Source organism: Myodes glareolus, chromosome 6, assembly GCF_982192425.1.
Source record: "Myodes glareolus chromosome 6, mMyoGla1.1, whole genome shotgun sequence".
NCBI lineage: Eukaryota > Metazoa > Chordata > Mammalia > Rodentia > Cricetidae > Myodes > Myodes glareolus.
In genome coordinates, this window is record NC_142031.1 from 13,165,865 (window position 1) to 13,192,792 (window position 26,928).

At 43.3% G+C, this 26,928-nt stretch overlaps 1 protein-coding gene, 1 long non-coding RNA gene and 1 pseudogene across 5 annotated transcripts in view; 1 reads left to right on the plus strand and 2 right to left on the minus strand.

Annotated features, from left to right (window-relative positions):
• Positions 1–3,172, plus strand: part of Fblim1 (filamin binding LIM protein 1) — a 24,003-nt gene extending 20,831 nt beyond the window's left edge. For all 4 annotated transcript variants that reach the window (XM_087906934.1, XM_085690324.2, XM_085690323.2 and 1 more), the window contains exon 9: positions 1,329–3,172. In XM_087906934.1, coding sequence (XP_087763060.1) covers positions 1,329–1,442 — 114 coding nt within the window. In that variant the 3' untranslated portion in view covers positions 1,443–3,172. The remainder of the gene's footprint in view (positions 1–1,328) is intronic.
• On the minus strand, positions 3,164–25,591 carry LOC146894090 (uncharacterized). Its single transcript, XR_015738036.1, has 3 exons — positions 25,341–25,591; positions 4,575–4,666; positions 3,164–3,758 (listed from the first exon to the last, which is right to left on the minus strand). It is a non-coding gene; the product is annotated as an uncharacterized LOC146894090 (long non-coding RNA).
• On the minus strand, positions 17,340–17,645 carry LOC125395359 (small nuclear ribonucleoprotein E pseudogene; annotated as a pseudogene).
• Positions 25,592–26,928: the final 1,337 nt, after the last annotated feature.

Genomic DNA, 26,928 nt, shown 5'->3' on the forward strand with positions numbered 1-26,928 from the left:
AGACCAAGAGCTCTTGTGGCCTCGAACTCACAGAGATCCGCCTGCCTCTGCCTCCTGAGTGCTGGGATTAAAAATGTGCGCCTCCACTGCCTGGCTTAAACCCTATCTTTGTATCTTTTTTCTTCCTTCCTTCCTTCCTTTCTTCCTTCCTTCCTTCCTTCATTTCTTTTTTCTTTCTTTCCTTCCCTCCTTCTCACTCTTTCTTTCTTTCAACAGGGTTTCTCTGTGTAGCCCTGGCTGTCCTCAGACTCACTCTGTAGATCAGGTTAGCCTCAAACTCACAGAGATTCACCTGCCTCTGCCTCCTGAGTGATGAGATGAGCCACCACCTGTAGGCAAACTATATCTTAAACTGACCCCTAAAAAAATCCCACAGATGTAAAACTCAAACCATAGCAGTCTCGCACAGAACTGGGTTCTAATTCTCCCAGGAAAGAAGAAGGAGAAGTGGGTCTCACATAGTACCCTTAGTATCCTTCAGTCTTGCTGCTGACGCTGTGCTCTGGGCCTTTTATTACTGTTGATGGAAGGGTGACCATATTTTTATAAGTGGAAAGTGCTTTTTAATTATAAAATACTGTCATGTACATTGCCTTATTAAATCCTAATGACAGTCTTGGAAGTTGACTTACTGTCCCCATTTCAGCTGAGAAAACTGAAGCTGGGCATAGTGGCATACAGCTGTCATTCCCAGTACCAGGAAGCTGAGGTGGGAAGATCTGGCCACCGTGGGTTACACTAAGTTTTCCAGGACAGCCTGGGATACAGATACAGGATAGAGAGAGCCTGTCTCAAAATGAATGAAGCCGGGGCTGGAGAGATGACTCAGGGTTAACCAAGAGGTCCTGAGTTCAATTCCCAGCACCCACATGGCAGCACACAACTGTCTGTACCTCCAGTTCCAGGAGATCTGACACCCTCACACAGACACATATGCAGGCAAAACACCAATGCACATAAAATAAAAATAAATAAATGATAAATTATTAAAAAGCAAAGCCAAGCTGGGTGTAGGATCGGGTTGTTCAAAGTCATACTTGGCTGCATGGTTTGAAACTAGCTTCAGCTTTCAAGCGGGGCAGTGATGGCGCACACCTTTAATCCCGGCACTCCGGAGGCAGAGGCAGGCGGATCCCTGTGAGTTTGAGGCCAGCCTGGTCTACAGAGTGCGTTCCAGGGCAGCCAGGACTACACAGAGAAACCCTGTCTCAGAAAAAAAAAAAAAAGGAAAAAAAAAATCCTGTCTCAAAATGCAGAAACATAAGAGCCGAGTGACCCCTGGGAAGGCTCTGTGCTGGCATGGCCCCCATGTGCTTCTCTCTCCCCAGGACTGCAGGGTCCTCCTGTCTGTGGAGCCCACCGACCAAGGCTGCTACCCGCTGAATGACCACCTCTTCTGCAAGCCTTGCCACATCAAGCGGAGTGCTGCTGGGTGCTGCTGAGAAGCCCTGTGGCCGGCCCGTCCCTGACTTGGTTTCCCTGCTTAACTTCCCTGCATCTGTTCCTTTCGAGCCTCACGGCACCAGCACACTGCTGAGCCCACACTGTCTAGACACAAGGGCCCGAGACACAGGGTCTTGGTCTCCTGGTACACCGCACCCCCCAGACTTTCAACTCCTCCTCCACTGACCAGAAGGCCCCTCACTACAAGACTGGGACCCTGGCTGCTCTCTGGTGCTGGCCCTGACCTCTTTGTGGGGACGGATCTCAGGATGATGCCCTTGTCTCTGACCATGATGCTTAGCTCCCTAGCAGAAAGTGCTGAGATCAGCTTAGTGTGTTGAACCAAGGTGTTTGTTTGAAGTGTGCCTGCCCAGTTACTGTAGAAAGTGTATTTTGAAAATTAAGAAATTTATGCTGGGGCATCAATTTAAATTGATGCAAAGGCAGGAGGATCTCTGTGAGTTCGAGACCAGCCTGGTCTACCAGGTTAGTTTCAGGGCAGCCAAAGCTACACAACAAAACCCTGTCTCAAAAAAAGAAAAGGAAAAGAGTGTAGCTTGGTGGCTGCAGAGTACCTGCTGCTCTTGTGAAGGACCAGGGTTCACTTCCCAGCATCTACATGGATCCTCATAAGTGCTTGATATATAACTCCAATTTCAGAAGATACAGTGCCCTCTACTGGCCTCCTCAGGCACTTGCATGCATGTGCTGCATATACACTCGAGCGCACACACACAAGTCTTAATCAGGTGTAGTGGTGCATGCCTTTAATCCCAGTACTTGGGAAGCAAAGGCAGGCAATTTCTGTATTTGAAGGCAGCCAAGGCTACACAGAGAAATGCTGTATTTTTTTTTTAAGTAGATGGATTTGGCAGTTCCCATCTATGATCCTAGTGCTTGGGAGAACTACACGAAGCTTGAGCCCTGCCAGGTCTTCATAGAATTCCAGATCAGCCTTGGCTGCATTCAGAGACTGTGTCTCAAAGGAAAAAAAAAAGAAAGGAAAGAAAGAAAGAAAGAAAGAAAGAAAGAAAGAAAGAAAGAAAGAAAGAAAGAAGAAACATAAGTGTATAGGAACTTGACATATTGGCCACCCCTCCTCCCTGCCTGTGGCACACGTGTTGAAGTAGAGATGGGTCGAGGTGCAGGAAGGTGGCTGGTAGCCCACTAGCTTACCGACGCTCCTGGGTGCTTTAGTGAGTGGTCTGTGGACATGGATTAAGTGCCTTCGATTTGCTAGGTAACAGGGTGAGGCTGAGCCTCCTTCCTCCAGCCCTACAGCCTTCACTGGGGCTGAGGCCTGCACAGGCTCCACTCTCTTTCCAGGATGAGCCCAGGGAAGGGAACACCCCCTTTGTCTCCCATTTGTACCTCCCAGCACCCACTTCAGGCCCTGCAACCAGGCTACACATAACTCTGCCTCCATGAGGCCACACTAGAGCGTTCTTCCTTTCAGAGAAATTCATGTTAGGCCTGGCAAGATGATTCAGCTGATAAAGCTGTATGCCACCAAGCCTGAGTTCTATCCCTGGGACACTCATGGAAGGAGAGAACCATTTCCCATAGGTTGTCCTCTGGTTTACACACGCATGCCGCGGGATCACATTTGCACACGTGTATACACAAGTAATAGAAAATGTAAAATAGAAAAAGGAAAAGAAATCACTTTTGTGCTTTGTAACATCTAAGATGCACATAGAACAAAGTAAATATGATTTCCTTCCTTGCATCTTGTTTTTCTTTGGCGGGGGGTGTTGTTTTCCTTTTGGATTTCATTTGTGTGAAATAACATCTTATGTGTCCCGGGCTAGCCTTGAACTACCCATGTAGTCCAGGATTGCCTTGGCTTTGAATTCCCGTCTCCACCTATATTCTGGAATGATGTTTCTAGGGCTCGAACCCAAAGGTACATGAGAGACCCTGTCCTGTATATATAGCACAGTGGGTTGAAAACATAAATTATGTTTATGAGACCCTGGCTTCCATCCCCAGCACCCACACAAAAATATATCTGAATGAAAGCAGATACCTAGAAACAGAGAAGCTGATAAAGTGGTGACGTGCTCCGGGACTCCTTTGGACATGAATCCCCCTGCTTGTGGGTCCTGGGATGCTGACTGGCTGGTAGTTTGCAGCTTCAGACCCTGAGGCTCTATCAAGGCAGGTGTGGCGCACAGCCACTAGGGGGCAGCGTGGACCAATGAACTGGCAGTGGTAACCGGGCGCCGAGGTTCTTCAGTGTCTCAGCAGCTTCTCTACGCGTGGGGCGGGCAGAATGCTCCTCGGGCACATCCACTACCTGGGTTTGCAGAACGCTGGGGACAGAAAACATCGCTAAAGAGTGACGTAGCCACAAAACTTTTCCACCTGTCCCAGGATTGCGTTATCTCGGAAGAAGACCTACAGCTGAAGATTAAGCCCCTCACTGGCCGAAACTCTCACCTTCTAGGGAGGGAGCACCAGAAAACCCCAAAATGAGAACTAGGAACATAGACTCTGAACACAGCACGAGCAGGAGTTGCCTGGGAGCCTTGAACTTTCCCATAGTCCTGTTCCATCGTCCCTCTCACTGGAGCCCACACCTCTCACCAGAGGTCACGCCCAGATACTTGGAGAATAACTTCACTAAGGATATTCCTGCCCCTCCAGTAGGGCCTGCAGCTGCCTACACAGCCAGAATAACCATCGGAAGGGTTCAGCTAATGGCAAGTCTATGCCAGCCAGAAATCCCGGAAGCTGAGGCAGGAGGCTCTAAACTTCGAGGATATCCTTCCTTCCTTCCTTCCTTCCTTCCTTCCTTCCTTCCTTCCTTCCTTCCTTCCTTCCTTCCCTTTCTTTCCCTTCCCTCCCCGCCTCTTCCTTCCCTTCCCTGCCCTTACATGTAACGGTATCAAATTCCCTGGAACTGGAGTTTCAGACAGCTGTGAGCTGCCATCTGGGTGCTAGGAATTGAACCCACCCACCCCCACCATACACCCCGCCCCAAGTCCTGTGGAAGAGCAGCCAGTGCTCTTAACCACTGGGCCATCTCCCCCACCACCACCATTCAAGGCTGAGGACTTAGTAAATATCAGGTCTGCCTTGACCTACTTTGAAAGGGTGTAAAGAGGAATGGTGTTTGTGGCACATACCTGTAATTCCAGAAATCAGAGGGAAAGGGAAGGTGCGCAAGGCCAACCTGGGATGTGCAGAGAGAACGTGTCCCCAAAACAATGAGAAGGACCTGTTAAATCCCAACATCAAGAATAAGACCACTACCACAATTTGAGCCAAATTTGAAGCAAACTTGATTTTTTTATTGGGATGCACCCAAGGGCTGGCCAGGGACTGTCTCCTAAATCGGGTTAAAGAGAGCAGCCCCAAATCCATCTTTGGGCCCCACTTAAAAAGAAATGAAATCACGCAGGAGCAGTTTTACCGAAGGGAGACAGTGGGGTAATAAGGAAATACAAAAAAAATCTTTTAAAAAATGTGGTCACCCATCACAGGATTAGAGAGGGGTCATGGAGGATCAGGGAGGTCAAGGGTATTCTCAAAAACAAAGCTAGCTGGGTGTGGTGGCTCACACCTTTAATCCTAGCACTTGAAAAGCTGAGGCAGGTGGATTTCAATGAGCTTGAGGTCAGCCTGTCTACAGAGCGATTTCCAGGACAGCTAGGGCTGTCACATCAAGAAATCCAAACAAAACAAACAAAATCAAGGTCATGGTTTTGGGAAGGTCAAGTTCCAGGACTCAGTTCTCACAGTAAGCAGAAAATGTGTTTTCAGAAATACAGCACAATTACTCCTGCCTTCAAAATGGAGTCGGGCAGGTTCCTCAGGCTCACAAACTGGCTCAGTGGGCAAAGGCTCTTGCCCCAACACCTGACAACCAGAGTTCAAATATCCCAATAATGAGAGGTGAGACCTGACTCCCGGAAGTTGCCCTCTGTGCTCTGCATGCAGGATTTGGGATGGGTGGACCCACGCACATTAATAAACGCACTTACTCGCCACAAGAAGGTGGCGATGGAGAACATCAGGTGAGGGGTCAGACTCTCCCACTTTTTACAACTGAGTTTACGTTGCATCTCTGAGGCCCGAACATTCAGAGTCCAGACAGAGAACAAGCATGGTGGGCTTCAGCCTCACAGTATCTCAAGCACAAACCAGCAGCCCCCTTCTGGGTCACACCAATTTTGTGCAGATGTATGCAAAAATGATAAGACTAAACCTTTAAAGTAACTGCATTAAAGTAACTGCTGGGGAGGGGGAGGGAAAAGGGAGGCGGGGAGGAGGTGGAAATTTTAAATAAATAAATAAATAAATATAATAAAGTAACTGCTGCTTGCCTAACCAATGACATAGCTGACCCTGAAATTCCACTTAGCAAGGCTTAAAAGGAGCCTGCACGTTCCTCTGGGGTCATAACCATTTTGTACAGGTGAACGGCCCCACATGCATGCTGGTATAATAAATGCTTTTTGCTCTTACATACCATTTGAGTCTGGGGTTTTTCTTTAGTGTTTCCTCAGACCCTGCAGAGGTTTGGGGAGGGTATGAGATCCTCAGAGTGGTGTATGCAAGGAAGCATCCCCTAAGAGGTAGACTAAAAATACCCAAGACTGCACAGTGGTAAGGATCAGGATGTCCAGTGATGTCTCCAAGGACTCCTTGGTAGACACACCTCAGAAACATCTATGTTACAGAATATTCTAGAAACCATCATGCATGCAACACAGATGTCCAAATTCAAGTGAAAAATATTTTTTTGGACAGTTGCTTTAGCTGGTTATGTGGCTCAGTTAAAAGTGTATTTTATCAAGCCTAAGCCTTGGGTTTGATCCTCTGCTGTTGGAGCTCCTTCAGCCAATAGCCTTTAAGATATCAGCCCACGTGGGCGTGGTCTCTTATACTACAAAAGCAGCTGTGAAGCATACATTCCCTCTCTTGCTTCTGGCTGCTAGATTTGGTTCCTGCTCCCCATTTGTGCAGAGGACTATGATTGAGGACAGTGATCTGTGAATCTCCCCTAAATAAATAATCCTTTATTATACCTAATTCTGAACTAGTGTGGGATTATTTTGTAACTTCCGTCATCATCTGGTGCCGAACATAAGGATCAGTCCACACTTTTTGGGATCGATTCGCCAGCCCCGTGGCACACTGGGCTTTGATTCTCACTGCTGCTGCTCAGCCCTGGCTCGCAATGCACACGCTGCCTTTCTGTGCCTTACACACCAGCCCACACGCTGCTGCCTGTGATTCCCATAGTGCACAGAGTCCACAATGCGCACTGATGGGAAAACTTTGGGTTTTCACTATATCCTGGGCCCCAACTCTTGGAATCATTTGAGCGCCTTAATAACTGCTCTTAATTTGTTAAATAAAGCATATTTTTCAGTACCTAAGTAAGCAACACGTGCTGTTCACTGTTGCTAGGGTTTCTCAGCCACGCGGCAGCAACTGCAACACCTGCTGACCAATAACAATTATTATACCTACTCCAATTCATTGTCATTGCCTTACGATAAGTAAGATCTGAAAACCTACAAAAATTACATAACTATCCAGGAGTTCAATAATTATGTTACTTATACTATGGAAGGTATTCGGCAAGGTTTATGTAATTTTCCTTCTACATGCCTTTATTTGATTCTAGGAATTACTTTTTTTTCTCAATATTATCTCATTAAAAAAATGAAAAAAAGGGGCTGGAGAAATGGCTCAGCGGTTAAGAGCAGTGGCTGCTCTTCCAGAGGACCCGGGTTCAATTCCCAGCACCCACATGGCAGCTCACAACTGTCTGAAAATCCAGTTCCAGGGAATCTGACACCTTCACACCAATGCACATAAAATAAAGATAAATAAATCATGAAAAAATTAAAAAAAAAATGAAAAAAAATGGTTCAATAACAGGGCCAAGAATGAGGCACTTTTAGAAATAATACAGTCTTTACAGACTAATAATGGACAGCTATTTGAAAAGATCAATACTATGGAGAGGGATAGCATCAATTTTATCAGAATTATCTGAAAGAATTTGTGCTGTTGAATTTAACAATCAGAATCTGTTGAAAAGTTATGATAGATTAACAGATAAGATATCTCTCCAGGGAGATAATATGCACATCATCAAAATTATGTCCAAGAATGAGATGATATCTTTACTGAATAAGCTTCATACCTTGGACGCCTCAGTGAGGGCATTAGAACAGAATACTGGACAGGAGATTCAGGCTTTACAAAAAAAAAGGCAGTAGTAAAAATATTTGAAAAGATTGAGGAAATTTATTGATACTGTTAAATGGGGACAGAAGGTACAAGGACAGGATTTAGCCTCATCAGTATGCATTCCTGGTCATTGTGTAAAACATGTTTCACCAGGAAAGTTAAACAATCCAGTGCCTACTGTGAAATATACTGATCTGAATAATGGAATAGACATGGAGGATGAGTCGGAAACTCCAGTAGGAAACAGGAAACGTAAGTTTTAGAAGACTTCTATAAATGATCAAAGACCAAAGCTCTAAGAGTGTATATAAATGGCATTGTGATTGAAGGATTATTAGACATAGGGGTGGACATGATTATCATTACTCCAGAATCTTTGCATCCAGATTGGCCTCTTCAAGAGGCACATATTCAATTCAGAGGAATTGGAACCCTATCTCAAGTGAAACAAAGCACGAGATGGGTTGAATGCTTAGGGCCAGAAGGACAGAGAGGAAGGCTGAGGCCACATGTAGCTAATATTGCAGTGAGTGTATGGGATTGTGATCTACTGCAGCAATGGAATACCCAGATTTACATTCCTGCAGTTCCAAAACCTCATGTTTTTAGGAAGGATATTATAAGGTATTTTAGACAAAAGTCCATAGTCATTCAGCTGTACAAGAACACAAAACCCCTAGCAAACCTTCAGAGGTACCAACAACCCTGCCTTTAAAATGATTAACTGAGAAACCAATATGGGTTAAACAATGGCCTTTAGCAGAAGACAAACTGAAGGCTTTAGAACAGTTGGTACAGGAACAACTAGATGCTCACCATATTGAAAAATCTACCAACCCTTGCAATTCTCCTGTATTTGTTGTTAAAATGAAATCTGATAAATGGAGAATGGTGACAGATCTAAGAGTTGTCAACAAGATTATCCAACCTATGGGCCCTCTACAGTCTGGAATTCCTCTGTCTTCTTCTCTTTTACCAAAGGGATGGCCTCTTACAGTAATTGATTTAAAAAGACTGTTTCTTTACTATACAAGAAAAGAACAGAAAAATTTATTTTCACAGTACCTACTTATAATAATTCTCAGCCTACTAGGAGATACCAGTGAACCATCCTCCCACAAGGAATGTTCAATAACCCCACCCTGTGCCAATACTTTGTAACTCAGCCATTGAAATAATACACAAGCAATTTCCTGGTCTATAATTTAGCATTACATGGATGATATTTTGTTATCTGACTCAAATGCAGATACTTTAGAAAGAATGTTTGGAGAAGTAAAGAAAGTTTTGACTAAATAAGGGTTAAAAATTGCTCCTGAAAAACTAACCGAGGAGATTCCGTCAATTACCTAGGTTACAAAATAGATTTACAGAAAATTAGAACACAAAAGGCACAAATTAGGAGAGACTGGTTGCAGACTCTTAATGACTTTCAAAGGTTGTTAGACATTTCCGGTCTATGACTGGCTGTTGGAATAACACTTGATCTAATAATTCATTTAAACAAAATCTTAGATGGTAACAAAGACTTAAATAGTCCCAGAGAGTTAACAGCTGAAGTAAAAAAAAGAACTGATGGTTGTTGAGAGAAATTACAGGAGGCACATGTGGATAGAGCAATTCCAAATCTTAATTACATTCCAGTCATATTGCCTTCCAGAATTTCTCCCACAGGAATTTTAATGCAGAGGGAAGATATTATCTTATAATGGATCTTTTTACCACATAAACCAAGTAAAAAATTAAAAACTTTTTGTTGAAAAAGTCCCTGAATTAATTATAAAAGGTAAATTGAGACTTCATCAACTAACAGGTATAGACCCAGCAGAGATTATAGTAATCTTTTACTACTGATGAAATAAAGAAGTTATGGGAAAACAATAAACCATGGCAAAGAGCTTGTGCTAATTTTTTGGGAGAAATTAATAGCAGTTATCTGAAAAGTGATAGAATTAACCTTATAAAGAGAACTACTTGGATTCTTTCCTGAACTGTACGTGACACACCAATAACTGGAGCCCTTACATTTTATAATGATGCAAATAAATCAGGAAAAGCAGGTTATGAATCAGAAGAATTAAGTAAGGTGGAACAAAGCCCTTATGATTCTGTCCAAAAGGCAGAGTTATATGCTATTCTCATGGCACTAAGGGATTTTAAAGGAACTCTCAATGTAGTTACTGATTTGCAGTATGCAGAAAGAGTTGTCTTGCATATTGAAACCGCTGAATGTATACCAGATGATACAGAATTAACTTCATTATTCATTCAGGTCAATACATAATCAGGACTAGGCTTTGTCCCATATACATAACACACATCTGATCCCATACAGGTCTGTCAGGTCCTATAGTTCAAGGTAATGCAGGAATTGATCAATTATTGATTGGAAGTGTGCTGATGGCCTCAAAATTTCATAAGAAACATCATATCAACAACAAAGGTTTAAAGAAAGAGTTTCCTGTTACATAGCAAAAGAAAAAAAGCTAAGGCGATTATAAAGAGATGTTCTACTTGCTCTTTCTATAACCAAACACCAGCGGCAGTGACCCAAAGGGTAATTAAAGGAATGAAATCTGGAAAATGGATGTTCCACTTTACAGAATTTGGAAAATTAAAATATGTAAACCACACCATTGATACTTATTCGGGTTTTTGTTGTTGTTTGTTTGTTTGTTTGTTTGTTTGTTTTGAGACAAGGTTTCTCTGTGTAACTTTGGAGCCTGTCCTGGAACTAGCTCTTGTAGACCAGGCTGACCTCAAACTAAAGGAGATCTGCCTGCCTCTGCCTCCCGAGTGCTGGGATTAAAGGCGTGTGCCACCACCACCCAGCTTTATTCAGATTTTCAATGGGTGACTGCCTTGAGATCAGAAAAGGCCGATTCAATAATCATTCATTTATTAGACGTTATGGCCATCATGGGTATACCTGTACAAATAAAGACAGATAATGGTTCAGCATATGTGTCTAAGAAAATGAAACCATTTTTTGCTTATTACAATATAAATCATATTACAGGTATACCAAACAACCCTACAGGTCAGGCATTTATAGAAAGATCAAATCGAACTATAAAGGATATGCTAAACAAACAGAAAGGGATGGAAAATACCCCAGAAAGAGATTGTATAATGCTTTATTAACCTTGAATTTTCTTTCTTTTTTTAAAAATAATTTATTTTTAATTTTAAGCACATTGGTGAGACAGTGTTAGATTCCTGATCCAAACTGAGTTACAGACAGTTGTGAGCTGCGATGTGGGTGCTGGGAGTGTTTGAACCTGGGTCCTCTGGAAAGGCAGCCAGGTCCTCTGGAAAGGCAGCCAGTGCTCTTAACCGATGAACCATCTCTCCAGCCCCCAACCTTGAATTTTCTTAACGCTAATGAGAAAGAACAACAGCAGCAGAGAGACATTGGATAATGGAAAAAACTTCTGAATTAAATCAGCCAGTGTATTTCAAGGATGTGTTGACCTCACAGTGGAAACCAGGAGATGTGCTATGTTGGGGAAGGGATTTCGCTCTTGTTTCCATAGGAGAAGGAAAACTATGGATACCATCAAAATTAATATTCAGTTTGGGAGCTGGAGAAATGGCTCAGCGGTTAAGAGCACTGACTGCTCTTCCAGTGGACCCGGGTTCAATTCCCAGCACCCACATGGCAGCTCACAACTGTCTGAAAATCCAGTTCCAGGGGATCTGACACCTTCACACCAATGCACATAAAATAAAGATAAATCATAAAAAAATTTTAAAAAAAGATTCAGTTTGAAAAAGAGAAACCTCTTGAAAGAGAAATGACAGCTCATCCACAGAGGTGACAACCATACAGGTGGTAAGGAAACTTCATAAGGGTTGTAACAGTGCTCTGTTCTTCTCTTTGCAGGAAAATATTCATCTTCAAAAAGTCAAGAGACCCCGGATATCTAGACGCCTAAAGATGAAAAGATAGCTATCCAGAAAGAATCAACAAGCAAAGAGAAATCTGCCTTATGCTGCATCATCTGCATGGTAAAATTGGATGATGTGGACTGTGGGGCAATAGTATACAGGCCCCATATGTCTACACTGTATGGCGGCCAGGCTCTCAAGCCAAGGTCCCTGCTGAAGTAGTCACCCAGCACCTACAGACAGGCTGTCGCCAGGGTCAGGATGTGCTAATGCTGTTATGTTCCCTTCCTTGTAACTGTGGAGATCACCTGGGAAGAGGTGCTAATCTAAGCCACATGACAGAGCAGCCATAGTTGCAGACATGACTTTAGTCCTGCTACCCTGGAAACAGCATGCTAATGAACTTCCCCCTCAGTTTACCTTTGGATACAAAAGCTGTTTTGAAAATAAGCCTGCGTGATCGTACTGAGACTCCCTTCTGATATTTCTGTGTGAACTGTGTCTCAATTATTCCTGTGCCTCCACCCTGGTCCAGAGAGATAATTTATGATGGGGTTGGACCCCGACATAGTGGTGCCTGCAACGTGGAACTGACTGCTGAACCCCGAGAAACTCCAGAGAAATGATCAGATGTACGGAGGAGAAAATGGGGTACCCGCAAGAGAAAACTGCACCACAGGTGGATACATGAGGAATAAGCGCTCAAGAATAGAATTTAAGGTGGCATAGGATAAAGCAGGACAGTAATATCAGAAGTAAAATTTGTAAATATAGAAATATGGGGCAAGGGCCAGGCGGTGGTGGCGCACGCCTTTAATCCCAGCACTCAGGAGGCAGAGGCAGGCGGATCTCTGTGAGTTCAAGGCCAGCCTGGTCTACAAGAGCTAGTTCCAGGACTGGCTCCAAAGCTACAGAGAAACCCTGTCTCAAAAATAATAAAAAAGAAATATAGGGCAAGGAAAAAGCAATCAAATGGCTACACAGTTGGCTGGAGATATACTAAAGGACAGGAGAAAGAGCACAGCAGCATCAGATACAGGAATTTTTAGAATTAGAATTTATAGAGGAGATATGCCCTCGGTTTTCTGAGTGCAGGACCTTAGATGCTGCACCATGCAAAGAAGTAGAGATAAGGATTCAACAACATTAATGCAATTATGGACCAGAAAGCATCCCTGTAGATACGCTTTATTTTTGGATGCTAGTACAGGAGAGGTTGGACTTAAATCTTGACCAGCAGGAGGTACTTCTCTCTGCACCACCATGCAAAGAAGTAGAGATAAGGATTCAACAACATTAATGCAATTATGGACCAGAAAGCATCCCTGTAGATACGCTTTATTTTTGGATGCTAGTACAGGAGAGGTTGGACTTAAATCTTGACCAGCAGGAGGTACTTCTCTCTGCACCACCGGAGGAGTTGTTAGATGCTTTTACAGTGTCGGGGCTCGGTTCTAGCCCGGACCATAAATTAATTCTCTAGACCAGACCCCAACATAAACTCTCCCTCTTGACCGGCTTGGAGGAGATGGAAATAAAGACACAACTCACATGGCTTAATTGGGAGGGAGATTCTCAGTGGTCCCTCATGAAGTCCTGAGTTCACATCCTGAAGAATTCCTCTTGTTTATTCTCCAAACAGCTTTTATATCAACACATAAACTGAGCGGGAAAATACACCAGACCTGTCTCCTAGGTAACCAGGTGAATGGCAGTTTGTCAGGTCCGCATCTACCTGTCTGCTGTGTATGCTACCTGTCACATAGGCTTGAATCAGCATCTCTATAAGGCATCCTCCAAATTACAAAGAAAAGAGCAACAACATCCTGACCTTTTGTTGGGGCAGCGACAGCCTGTCTGCAGGTCTATGTGACCACCTCAGGTGGGCCCTATGGCTTCAGAGCCTGGCTGCCATACCATATAGAAAAATGGGCCTACATTACAGAACCGAGTAGTTACAATCAGTCAGAGACTAATGATTTAGACTATGAAGGGGAGTCTTCATCTCCCTCACTAGCAACCAGCAATGCTAAGAGACAGGGACAGAATAATGAGGTTCACTAGGAGCTAAAAGGCTTGAGAAAGATGGTAACCTCACTATCATGCAGACTAGAAACTCTGCAGATCCAGGACTCTTGTCAGAAGAGGAATTCTCTTCCTATCGCAATCGCTGGTTTAGACCCACCTACAGAACAGAACACTCCGAAAGTGAAGCAGACGCATAACAATAGTAATGAATCTTTTTTACAAGCTTATATCAGGGAAACCGCTAGCAGAGGGGAAGAAATGCAATGTTCTCAATTGTTTCCCATAATAGAGCAAAGAGATGCGCAAGGAAATTTGCTTAGGATACATACCCTTATATCATTTAAATTACTCAAGGAATTAAAAACTGCTTGCACTCAGTACGATCCTACAGCGTCATTTACCCAGACGCTGTCAGAAAATATAGCAATAGAAACTCTGCCGCCAGCCGATTGGAAGCAGATAGATAGCCAAGGCTTGCCTGTCAGGAGGAGACTATTGTGGAAAACTGAATTTGCAGAACAATGTCAGGCCACAGCTGAGAGAAACAGAGCTCAGCAGCTTCCTATTTCATATGAGATGCTTGCAGGTGAGGTACCTTATATGGGAAAAGATTAGCAGTTAGAATCTGATATAGCATCATATGTCCAAAATTAATGCAGCGACCAAGAAGGCCTGGAGTAGACTTACATTATCAAAAGAACAGGCTGAGGAGTTATCTAGTATAAGACAGGGACCAGATGAGTTATTTCAGGACTTTGTTTTCAGACTAGCAAATTCCAGGCATCTAATAGGTTGATTAGAGACACAGAAGCAGCGCAGTTAATAATTAAACAGCTAGCCTTTGAGAATGCGAATGCTATATGTAAGGTGGCTCGAAGACCTTTTAAAAAGCAGGGTAACATTGCAGATTATATTCAAATTTGCTTGGATATTGGCCAGTCGTATACACATAGAATGGCCGTAGCTGCTGCCTTGCAGGAAAAGATAATTAATGATGTCTTACCCCAACAGAGAGACCTAGGCCCAGGGAGAATACAAACTACAGGAATTCCTGGAGGCTGTTGTGGATGTGGTCTTATGGGGCATCAGGTCAGACAATGTCCTGATAGGAGAGGAAGCCCGAGGACAAGAAGAGAATCAGGATTATGCAGGAGAGGAAAACATTGTACTAGCGAGTGCGGATCAAAAAGAGATGATCTAGGAAATCCCCTTTTGGGAAATGGACACAGGGCCAAGCCTCACACCCCGAGACAAAATTATGGAGTAATCCAGGAATCTGTTCCCTCACAAGGAAATCTGTACAGGACCTTTTCAGAGCAACCCCAGGAAGTGCAGGGCTTGATCTTTGGCTTCAGCTCTTCTGTATACAAGGTTCTGACACCTGAAGTGGGGATGCAAGCTCTCCCCATGGGGGTTTATGGGCCATTACCAAAAGACCCTGTAGGATTGTTGTTAAGGAAGAGTAAGTAGCACAACTATGCATGGAATTATTGCTGCTCACGGTCACTGATGCTGATTTTGAGGGAGAGATCAAGGTGATGACTCACTCACCAAGGGGAGTTTCTGTAGTAAAAGCACGTCAGGGGCTTGCACAACCAATTTTACTTCCTGCTGTGCACATCAAAAGTCAAAGCAAGAAAGAAAAGAGAGGAAAGGACAGATTTGCTTCATCTGACACATATTGGCTACAAGACATAGGTCCTCAGAGACCAGAACTCACTTTGTTTATAAATGGAAAACGATTTTCTGGTCTTCTGGATACTGGTGTGGATATTTTTTTAATATTTATTTATTTATTATGTATACAATATTCTGTCCATGTGTATGTCTGCAGGCCAGAAGAGGGCACCAGATCTCATTACAGATGGTTGTGAGCCACCATGTGGTTGCTGGGAATTGAACTCAGGACCTTTGGAAGAGCAGCCAATGTTCTTAACTGCTGAGTCATCTCTCCAGCCCTCCTGTGAACTTAATGGAGAAAGTTAAGAAAGAAGTTAAATCATCAGGGAATTCTAGAGGGTAAGGTTAGTGTGCTATGCCACAATTTTAGGTGGTTAGTAAAGGACTAAAGTTTATTTTTAATAAAATTATGAATGGCACAAAATTGTTTAAATCAGTGTACTGCTTCTTATCTCCCAATATGCACAGAGGATACCAGATAACTGGGCAACCTACCTAAACAGTCCAGGGGAAGCTGATGATCCCTGAATCTGATAGCACATACACCAGGCATGATGATTTCTACTGGCCTAGGTCTGGAGTTAGATTTACTGCTCTAAGCGAAGAAGTGACCAAGACCTCTAAATTATCAATCAGTTCCAGGCTATGCTGTTATCAGCCATTCCGATCGTGGGTGTTGGGGGTCTTTCTCTGGGTTGAGGTTAATTATTTCTTCTGCTGTCCTTGAGAATAAAACACAAGCCGTTAGTTTCCTGAACTAAGGTCACCAGAAAACTGAGGTGAAGGAGTGAGGTAAAACCAGAGCAGCAGCTTGGGCAGGAAGTAATTCCCCCGTCTTCTATGTCCTTGGATACTTGTGAATATCTTAAATTCATGCTCTGTTCCTGGACCCTAAGCACTGACCACTGATAAAGATAATTGCAGGGGGGCTGGAGAGATGGCTCAGTGGTTAAGAGCACTGCCTGTTCTTCCAAACGTCCTGAGTTCAATTCCCAGCAACCACATGGTGGCTCACAACCACCTGTAATGGGGTCTGGTGCCCTCTTCTGGCCTGCAGGCATACACACAGACAGAATATTGGATACACAATAAATAAATAAATATTTTTTTAAAAAAAAAGATAATTGCAGGAAAGCAGATCTGTGTTTACTTAGGGGAGAGGAATGAAGACTTGGCCGTGGGAAACTCTTCACAAAACAGTTCTGAACGGTGGGAACTAATTCCCAAATATGTAATAAGTGAAGTCAGGTACAGCGAAAAATCTACGCAAAGGACAGCCACTTTGTGCACAATCAATAACACCAAAAAGCCCTGCCTTTTGGTTTAGCCTTTGTCAGATCCCTTGTGTCTGACACGTTGATCGTGGAAAGATGACTGGGCAGTTAATGTATAATGTTGTTGCTTGTAGCAAAACTCAGGCATGCTTATTTAAAAGTTTTCTCTATGTCATTCTGTCAGTCTGAGCCCCTGACACAGTGACAGGGAGGAGAAAACAAAACAATAGCCAAAAAATTTACACTTGGTTTATGCAAACATTTTCTACTTTAAAATTTATTAGTTTGTTTTATTAAATATGGTTAAAATCTGTTAAAATTAAAACTAGTTTAAAAGTTAAAGCTATTAACACTGGAAACTGATAACTTAAAATCTATGCATGGGTAATTTTATTTTTTAAAAAATTTATTTATGTGCATTTGTGTTTTGCCATGGGTGTCAGGTCCCCTGGAACTGAAATTAGAGACAGTTGTAAGCTGCCACACGGGTGCTGGGAATTGAACCTGGGTCCTCTAGAAGAACAGTCAGTGCTCTTAACCACTGAGCCATCTCTCCAGCCCCCTGCATGGATAATTTTAAAGAAACTATATATGATTCCAATTTAGATTGCGACCATTTCTAGTCAGTCACATGACTTGTTGCCAATTTTTTTTTCTTTTTACTCAATGTAATAAAAACAATCTCACAGCATTTATTGTCACCTGATAATAACATAAGGGCAACTAAAATAACATGAATAAATGTTTTGAACTATGCTCCCAAAAGAAGACACCTTTAAAAACACTGCACTTCCTCTTCAACTTCTCAAGCGCCAGATGGTCTCTAGTTGGAAGCACTTTGGAGCAGAGTAATATTATCACCTTTCATCATGATCCGACCCAGTTGTTTCCTTGACTTTGTTTTAGAGTGAATCTCTTCTGCATCATCTAATACGAGGTTCATGTACTCATCAAAGCCAATAATACAGCCTTCTATCCGCATATTCACTTGCTCATACAGCCAGACCTGAATGGGAGACCTGTTTTGCAAGTATCTGAAGATGAGGTTGATGGGCTGCACCATCACTTTCTGCACCTTCTGGCCAGTGGCCGCGGTACGCCATGGTGGAAGTCACAAAGACCACACAAGCAGGAAGGCCTCCTCAGACAGAGACTTCCGGAAGACCGACCTGGAAACAGAAGTGCGTGTGGTCTTAGGCGACCCGGGCCACTCCTGGGAAACGCCTCTCTAGCCACGAGGCGCCTTTTCTCTGTGACTTGTTGCCAATTTACTAGAATTAAACAAAAAGATGGATATCATAGGATTTCACCACCATATTGATTAGAGATGACCATGTAAAATGGGTCTAACTAGGAGACAAAAGATTGGGATAAATTTTTATATAATTCATGTCCTGTCCTAAAAACAAAGTTTATAAAAAAATATAAAATATTAAAACTATACCTCAATGCTTTTATACTTGAGAATGCACCTTGCTCTGGCAACTAAACTTTGTAATTTAAAGGTTAGCCAGGTGATAATGCTTTTAAAGACATAAAAGAATCATAGGGAACAGGTGAGGTTTGCAAATGTATACCAGGATTGAAGTCCCAAAGAGAGTCCAGTTGTAAGGATGGACAAATTTTAGCAATGCCAGTGCCAGATAACAGTCATCGAAAGCACCAACCATAGTGAAATGGAGCAGGCTGAGATCTAGAAGGCAGGCTATGTATATACTGGCCAGGGTGGAACCAAAGAGGTGATCCAAGCTTCTCAAAAAGAAAAAAAAAACGGGTACTTTATTTTTAATATTTCAGACATTTAAGAGATTTTCTGGGACATTTGTGCTTATAAAATGTTTTATATTTTTAATATTTGGACTTAAAATAAAAGACTATAAATTAGGTGCACAGCCATGCACCGAATACAAACCATAAACTGGGATGTTAATTTCTTGTGATGTAGCAAGACAATGACCTAATCAGTCTGGCAAAGGGCTTAGAGCAACTTCCAAGCCCTTTGGGGGTTGAAAAACCTTCTCACAGTGGTAGCCTAGGGCCACCTACATGTCAGATGTTTGCATTGATAACAACAAGAAAAATTATAATGGGGGCCACCACAACATGGAAAACTATTAAAAGATCAAAACATTAAATAAATTAAAAAACAGTGGTTTAAAAAATGTCTCTCCTCACTCAAGTTCTATTCAGACTTAAGGATGTATGTCTAGCCTTCTTGTTTTTGCTATCTTTGCTAAGTTTAAGCTATTGGATAAACTGAGTCATGTAAATCTTTTATGTTTCGTAAAAATGTTGTCAATTCAAAATCATTGTTTTTGAAGCTAAACCTGATAGAAATGCAGTGTAAAGTCCTAGTCTTTTAAAAGCTGCTAACTATTGTAAAATGTTTAAAAAGTACAAGTTAATAGCCATCCTTATAAGTGATCAAGTGCTGGGTGGTGGTACCACACACCTTTAATCCCAGCACTTGGGAGGCAGAAGCAGGTAGATCTCTGTGAGTTCGAGGCCAGCCTGGTCTACAAGAGCTAGTTCCAGGACAGGCTCCAAAGCTACAGAGAAACCCTGTCTTGAACAAACAAACAAACAAAAAAAGTGATCAAGCTCATTAATCGTAGCCATGCTAAGTGCTACTGATATAATTAATTACAGGGATAAGCCTTATTTAGGCCCCTGCATATGATTTCAAAGTCAAGCTTAAAACAAGCAACTAGAAACAAAGTCATCTATTCAGACATACCTGGACAGCCCTCATATACTTCAGTGATCTGCAGAAGGTGGTATTTAAAATGCTGATTAAAGTTTTATTATAAAAAAATTTATTATATCAAACAGTGTCCCAACTAGCAGGACATGAATTGGGTCCCCGGACCCTGGAGGAGAGAAATGGAGACAAGAGACACGAGAACACGGACAGCAAGTCTGTATTCTGATCAAGCTGTAAATTTTATTTTTTCTCAGGAGCATTATATAGCAAAAGGGCAGGGGGGTGGGTAGGTTGCTATGCAGTTGTTCTAACTGAAATGTCAGGTCTGGAGACATCCCTGGCTGATGGGAAGAGATAAGAAAATACTGAGGGTCTGTAAATGTTAACTAACAGGGAGAATGCTAATTACTTCTGGGGCCTGGGACCTGCAGGTCTGCAGGCATTCTTAACTCACAGGGAGAGATAAGAAGACACTGGGTTATTTCCTGGGCCTGGAACTTGCCCTGCAGAGGCTTCTGGGTAGCTTACTTAACTTGTGAGCTAAGATGGCTGGACTATAACCCAATACAGGTCTTTGCTCCCGGCAAAGCAGAGACTCCCAGACCCTTGCAGTGACCCAAGGTCTCCAATACAGATTATGGGGCACCGTGATGTCTCCATCTGGATTATTCTGGCACTGACCACTTGGTCTTTTCCATGTCCCTCTTCCACAGGGTGGAAAGAAACTCTCACCTTATGGGCCTGGCAAAGATTGCTGTTCTGATATTTCCGCCTCCAATGCGATGGAGACCTGGGTAGGGCTAACTGGGTAAGGACTGGTCCTGAAAGACCTGGATAAATCCAGATCCCCCTAGCAGAAAAAAATAGAGCCAAAAATCTAAGCAGGGAGGGAAGAATCAGAGATGAAAGATCTGGATAAATCCAGATCCCCCTAGCAGGAAAAAATAGAGCCAAAAATCTAAGCAGGGAAGGAAGAATCAGAAATCTAGGATTAGCCAGTTCAGGGTTTCAGGAACTAGCTGATTATAATCTTGAGAATAAATTTGAGGAACAGGGAGTTGCCCCCTTGTGATCATCACTGGACCTCCCTAGCCCCTTCAGATTACTGGGCTGTGGTTTCTTCCCTTAAAAACCCCTTCTCCCAGTGACTTGGGGTCGAACTCTTCCCCGCGTGGGTTATGAGTCTCGGCCCCAGTGCACTGGTTTCGTCTTCCTGTCGATTAAACCTCATGTGATTGCAGCAAGGACGGTCTCTCGTGAGTTACTGGGGGGTCGTGTTATCCCGAGACTTGAGTGAGAGTCTCCCCACACGGGGGTCTTTCAGTCCCTGTCATTTTCAGTCGATTCAGAAGCTGCTTGGTCTACACTCAGGTATAATCTAGCCTTGGCTCTCTGATAGTATTGATGACTGGGGCTAGCTATAACTTTGTCTGCTTAGCACCAGGCAACCAAGTTCGTCCCAAGGCTGTAGCTAGCTTGTTAGCTCATTTTACATGTAAAAATTAAGCCTTAAAAACAAAGGTGAGGGCTGGAGAGATGGCTCAGAGGTTAAGAACATTGCCTGTTCTTCCAAAGGTCCTGAGTTCAATTCCCAGTAACCACATGGTGGCTCAAACCATCTGTAAAGGGGTCTGGAGCCCTCTTCTGGCCTGCAGGCATACAGACAGGCAGAATATTGTACACATAATAAATAAATAAATATTAAAAAAAAAACAAAGGTGAAAGACTATAAAAGCTTATAAGCTTTAAGGGTCTCAAAAATGATATGAGATGTAAATTTAAGTTTTAAGAATATAAATAATTTAAGTTATAAAAATTGTTTCAGATTGTTTTCTCCTTCTATGGTATAAAAGCTCAGAGTTTATTCGAGGCCAGCCTGGTCTACAAGAGCTAGTTCCAGGACAGGCTCCAAAGCCACAGAGAAACCCTGTCTCAAAAAACCAAAAAAAAAAAAAAAAAAAAAAAAAAAAAGCTCAGAGTTTAGCAGTTTAGCATTTAGTAGTTGCTTACTGTTTAGTCACAAGCTCAAGATTTTGGATTTATTTTGGTTTCCATCTAAATATAAACTTAAAGGGACATCTCATCAGGTCAAAGATATCTCTGTCCAATCTATACCTGACTCTCGGGACAGACGGAAAACGTAAATGATTCTAACCTAAACCTGTAGTTTTTGCTAGGACTCAAAGGTCTGTGTCTATATCTATTGCTTTACAGGGTACCATTACCTGCTTTTTCTACAATATGGATTTCAGTTCAGATTGGTAATGCGAATATATCTAAAATTTTTATCCTCTTGTAAAATAAAAATTCATATAGGCTTCAGAAAAAAAAAACCTAGATCCACTTCTCACAGATCCAAAGGACTCCAGATAAGTACAGCCTAAGTTTTTCCTCCCTGTCTAATGCTGAGGATGGTATTTTTCTCTCCTGGTCTTGGAACTCCTCCCATTCCTACTTACTAAGACTGTGGGCCTGAAAGTTTCAAATGTAATATTTTCCTTTTAAGTTCAAGCATTTTCACTTCTATTCCTAGTTTTAAACTTCTCAACAGGTTTCCACTTGGCTGATGGACACATCCAAGCATCAGCTGCTGACTACAACTGCTCCGAATGACTGTGAGCCCTGGACTTGCTGAAAGCTGATGTGGGCCATTCCAGCCTGTGTAAATGCTCCCTATTTCTGTACTATCCGAGAACCTGATGTTTCTGATGGATGTCCCATTGCCTAAATTTCCTCCTTGCCTTTGACAAGGCTTTCACCTTCTTGGGCCCTGATAACAATGCCCCAATATCAGCTTGAAATAGTTATAAAAAAGAACATGTCCCATGTTCCCTGCCCAAAATAGGTTGAAATGGTGAGACAAGGGGAAACTCCCCGGCATGAGGGACAAAATGGCTACCTATAATGCCCATTGACATACCAGGAAAATAGGACCGGGATTGTCAATTAATGAATTTATTAACTAAAATGGTTCTACATGTCATAAGACGTAACACTTTTGGTTCTTTATGCAGAACTAAAGAGGTCATTCAGGATAACGATTTGGTTGCACTCAGGAAAGATCAGAGCTCCAGCGCCTGGTAACAGAGGGTGATCACTGCCCTACAAAACTCTGTTAACTAATGGTTCTTAGGTCCCAGTACCATTCCCATGCCCATTCTGGGCAAGCAGAATTACAGGACTGGGTCCTGTAATTGGTACTTGTAAGGGGGGAATGTAAGACTCAGTCAGGACAAGCTCAATAGAGGCTTGAGTTTCAGATCCTAAGGCAATACCTGGTTCCAAGAAAGACCAAAAACTGAGACTATCTTGGTGCCACCCAGGAATGGATCTTCCAAGGGGAAATGACCTAACATTCCAAAGGAAATTCCTAACGTTCAAATCATCTTAAATAGGATCACCTGATGTCCTTTAGCCCAGTACACACCCATCCCTTTTCACCAGGACACCTCTAGACAAATGTCAGCCAATCAGGAGTCTTGAACCTTAAAAATCTCTCACCCCAACCTCTACTATGATAAAAACCCCACCCCAACTGAGCTCGAGACTCTGATTGTGCCAATGTGTTAGACACATGAAGAGCTCAAGTTCGAACTTGAATAAATTTTCTTTGCTTTTACATACGTCGCTCAGTCTTGTTGGTTTTGGGTTGTCTCTGCAATCTGGGTATCACAGTGACTGACTGTAATCCTAGCACTTTGGAGATGGAAGCAGGAGGATCGGAAGTTCTAGCTCATTGTAGAGATTTTGAGGCCAGCCTGGGATACAGGAGAACATATTTCCAAACAGCAAAACAAATAAATAAATGGACAAAACCCTGAAGGTTGTTTTATCTTATTTTCAATTTATTTTTCTTTTATTTTACCTGTATGGGTGTTTCACCTGCATGCACGTCTGTGCACCTGGTGCTTTGAGAGACCAGGAAAGGAAGGGTACCAGATCCTCTGGAACTGGGCTACAGACATTGTGAGCCATCAAGTGGGTGCTGGGAATTAAACCTGGGTCCCCAAGAAAAGAAGCCTCTTGACTGCTCAGCCATCTCTCTAGACCCTGATTTCATTTTTTCCCCTGTAACTATTACCTTGTTTCTTCTTGTTTTGTTTTAATTCTTAGGGCTGAATAGATGGTTCAGCAGTTAAGAACTAGAGGTAAGTTCATTGTGGAGCCTACAAATGTGAGCCTCTTTTCAAAGGTCTGACCAAAGGTCAGAACTTTCCTCTAGTTTCTTCAAGGTTATTGTGTTTCTACCTCAAACAAAGGTCCTAACTAGACGTGGGTCAGAGAGTTCTGCTCTCAAGGTTCTTGTTAAAGGTGTAGCTAATAGCCAGACCTTGTACTCCTGGAATAGAGAAGTAGATTATTCCTACCTCAAACAAGAGTCTTAGGGTCCAACTAAGTTCCAGTTCCCTTAAGGAGATAACTTGGGATTCCGCCCAGGGAGTGGTTCGCCTACAGAACGTTTTGGTCTAGGGTATGAGTGTGACTTGTTTTGTTCTAGCAACTGAATGAATAACTAGGAATGTTGCCCACGACCTTCAATTGCTCTGTTCATTTCTTTGTACCCGTTAATGCGGTCTTTTGTCTTACTCCTACCTTTGGGGGTCAGGGTATTTTAAGCAATTGGAAATTAAATGGGGTAGGGGGGCGTGAATTTGGGGTAGGGGGGCGTGAATTTTCAGTACCCACAGGAATTCCTTCCTGATACTATCCTATATATTTTTCCATTTTATTATTTTCATTTGTGTCCTCACAAATTTTTATATTTCTAATTATATTTATTATATTTCTAATTTATATTTCTTTATTATATTTCTAATCCCCATGCCCTTACCCTGGCGAGAGTATTTTTGTTGAGGCTGGTCCCCAACAGGCCTTAAGATTTCATCTCGGTGTGGGGGCTGGAGAAATGGCTCAGAGGTTAAGAGCACTGCCTGCTCTTCCAAAGGTCCTGAGTTCAATTCCCAGCAACCACATGGTGGCTCACAACCATCTGTAATGAGGTCTGGTGCCCTCTTCTGGCCAGCAGGCATACAGACAGAATATTGTATACATAATAAATAAATAAATAAATAGTAAATAAATATTTAAAAAAAGAACATCTTGATTTTAAAAAAAAAGATTTCATCTTGGAGCATCTTATTTTTTCAACCTACTCACCTTACAGAGTTCACCCTGACATTTGATTCCCGACATCCATAAAACATCTACTTACCACTCCAGTGCCACGGGATCTGACACCTTCTGGCCTCTGAGGGCTGCTGCACACACATGGTATATATGAGCTTACACACAAGTACACATGTTAGCCCTAGCCTGCCTTCAGTGGCTCAACGCCAGCAGCCACAGCAGCAGCCTCCAAATGTGACACTCATGCCTGTTAGAAATATTTTCTAATACGAGCTCTCTGTCAACGCAAAAACCCAATCAAGCCGAATCAAAACAAGACAAATTAAAAGATATCCAGGTTTAATAGAACTCCTGTACTCTCGGGTGCCCCCCACTCCGCACCCCCGTGGGGAACCCGGAAGCTTCCACCTCAACCAGGGGGGCTGGGGGGGCACGAAGAAAGCAGTTTAAATAGACTGGGGGAGTGGTCCTGACCTCCTCTGGGAAGGGGTCAAGGTTTGGGGGCTACCCCAACCCTCCTCGAAGGAGAGGTCAAGATTTGGCGGGCTACCTTTACAGGGCGGGGCCTCCACAGATGGAGGCCAGAGACCGGAATTTACTATGCCCTTTAAAAGGTCCCTGATATCAGAACCCAGTGTCTGTCTCCTGGTCTGTCTGTCTGTCTTTCACTCTGTCTCTCTGTCACTTTCCCCTTCATCCTCCCTCAGGGGTAGCCTCTGTATACCATACAACAATACATTTCTTTCATGGGGGCTGGAGAGATGGCTCAGTGGTTAAGAGCTCTGGCTGCTCTTTCTGAGGACCTGGGTTCAATTCCCAGCACCCCACATGGCAACTCCCAACTGTCACACAGACATACATGCAGGCACACCACCAAAGAACATAAAATAAAAATAAATTATATTATATATATAAAAAAACTCTCTTGTGAAATCTGTTGCATGGTATGATCTTTGTGGCAAACCTTGGCCCTCACCTACCGCGCCAGCAGGGTCTGGAACCACGAGTCTCGGCGGAGGGTGTCCAGGTTGAATGAAATCCACAGAGCACAAGGTTGAGGTGAAACAGCAGCTCCTTTATTGTTCTGCCGGGGCTAGCTTTTATACCATGGCACCAAATGGGGACGGAGCTGCGAAGGGACTGTCACCTGACCCAAGGAGGGACTCTCACCTGACCCCAGTAGGGGTCAAGAACTAATCACGTGCATTCAACCTTCACCTGTCCCCAGTAGGGACTGTCACCTGACCCCAGCAGGGATCAAGGAATAATCATGTGCACTTAAACTTCCTCATCCAACTCCAGGAGCAGAGGGAAGTTGATTCTTTGCAGATAAGCACCTCAAATGGGGGCAGGGAAATATAACTCGGGGTAGCAATTCCCACACTCACCCACTGCATAAACCCCAACAATACATGCATACACATGAAAATAAACACACAAAGACTTTTTTACATTTATTTCTCGGAAGGGCACCTTCATGCCACATCCCTGTGTATGTGTGCGCGCATGTGCGTTGTGCATGCGTGTGCACACGTGTGGTGTGTGTGTGTGTTGCTGCTGCTGATGCAAGCAGCTGGGAATTACTGAACTACATCCTCAGACCTGAAAAGAAAAAGTCTTGCATGTGCTCAGTCCCTAAGCGACCTGAACTCAGACCTTGCACTTTAATAAGTGTCCTGTAATGTCCTCTGCTCCCCAAGAAGAGGCCTGGCATCCGGTGTGTGTGTTCTCAGAGGCTGGACTGTGGACTGGACCCTTTCACCTGAGTTCTAGTGGGCTGTGGTTAGCTCCTAAGTGTCACTTGTCCTTGAGAAACCTCTTAAAGTTTTTTGTTTGTTTTGTTTTTTCAAGACGGGGTTTCTCTGTGTAGCAGCTCTGGCTGTCCTGGAACTGGCTCAGTAGACCAGGCTAGCCTTGAACTCACTGAGATCCACCTGCCTCTGCCTCCCAAGTGCTAGGATTAAAGGTGTGCACCATTGCTGCCGGGGTCCCTTTAAGATTTGAGGGGACAAAAGAAGATAACTGATACATTCCCTGCACCTATTTGGGGTGAGTCTGGAAAGCCAGGAGAAGAGCAGCCATGTTTCCCTGGGTTAGTGGTAGACTTGACTTAGGGTCTGGCAGGTTCTTAGTCACGTGACAGACAACATGAAGTCTTGCCAACAGGAGCCAGCGACATTTGGGGGGCTCAACCCACATTTTGGAAGGCAGTGAATCGTGGCCTCCTGAAGGTGACTAGCTGTGCTTGTCATTTGCACAAGCAGCAAAGGTTCCATGTGACTCCAGTGGAGGACATGGTCACTGAGGACCCCCACCACTGGTCCTCCCTTGTCTCCATCCCATCTATTGTGTTCATTTTTTGACAGGGTCTAATGTAATCCAGGCTAGCCTCCAACTCCAGCTGTGTAGCCAGAATGACCTTGAACCCTGATCCTCCTCCTCACCGGTGCTGGGAATTCAGGTCTGAGTACTCTGTCTGTCTGTCTTTCCCATCCCCCTTGGACTCTTTCTAAAGGCAGGCCAGTGCTGGGCAGAGCGATCAGTCTTGTGGGGTAGAAACAAGAGGAA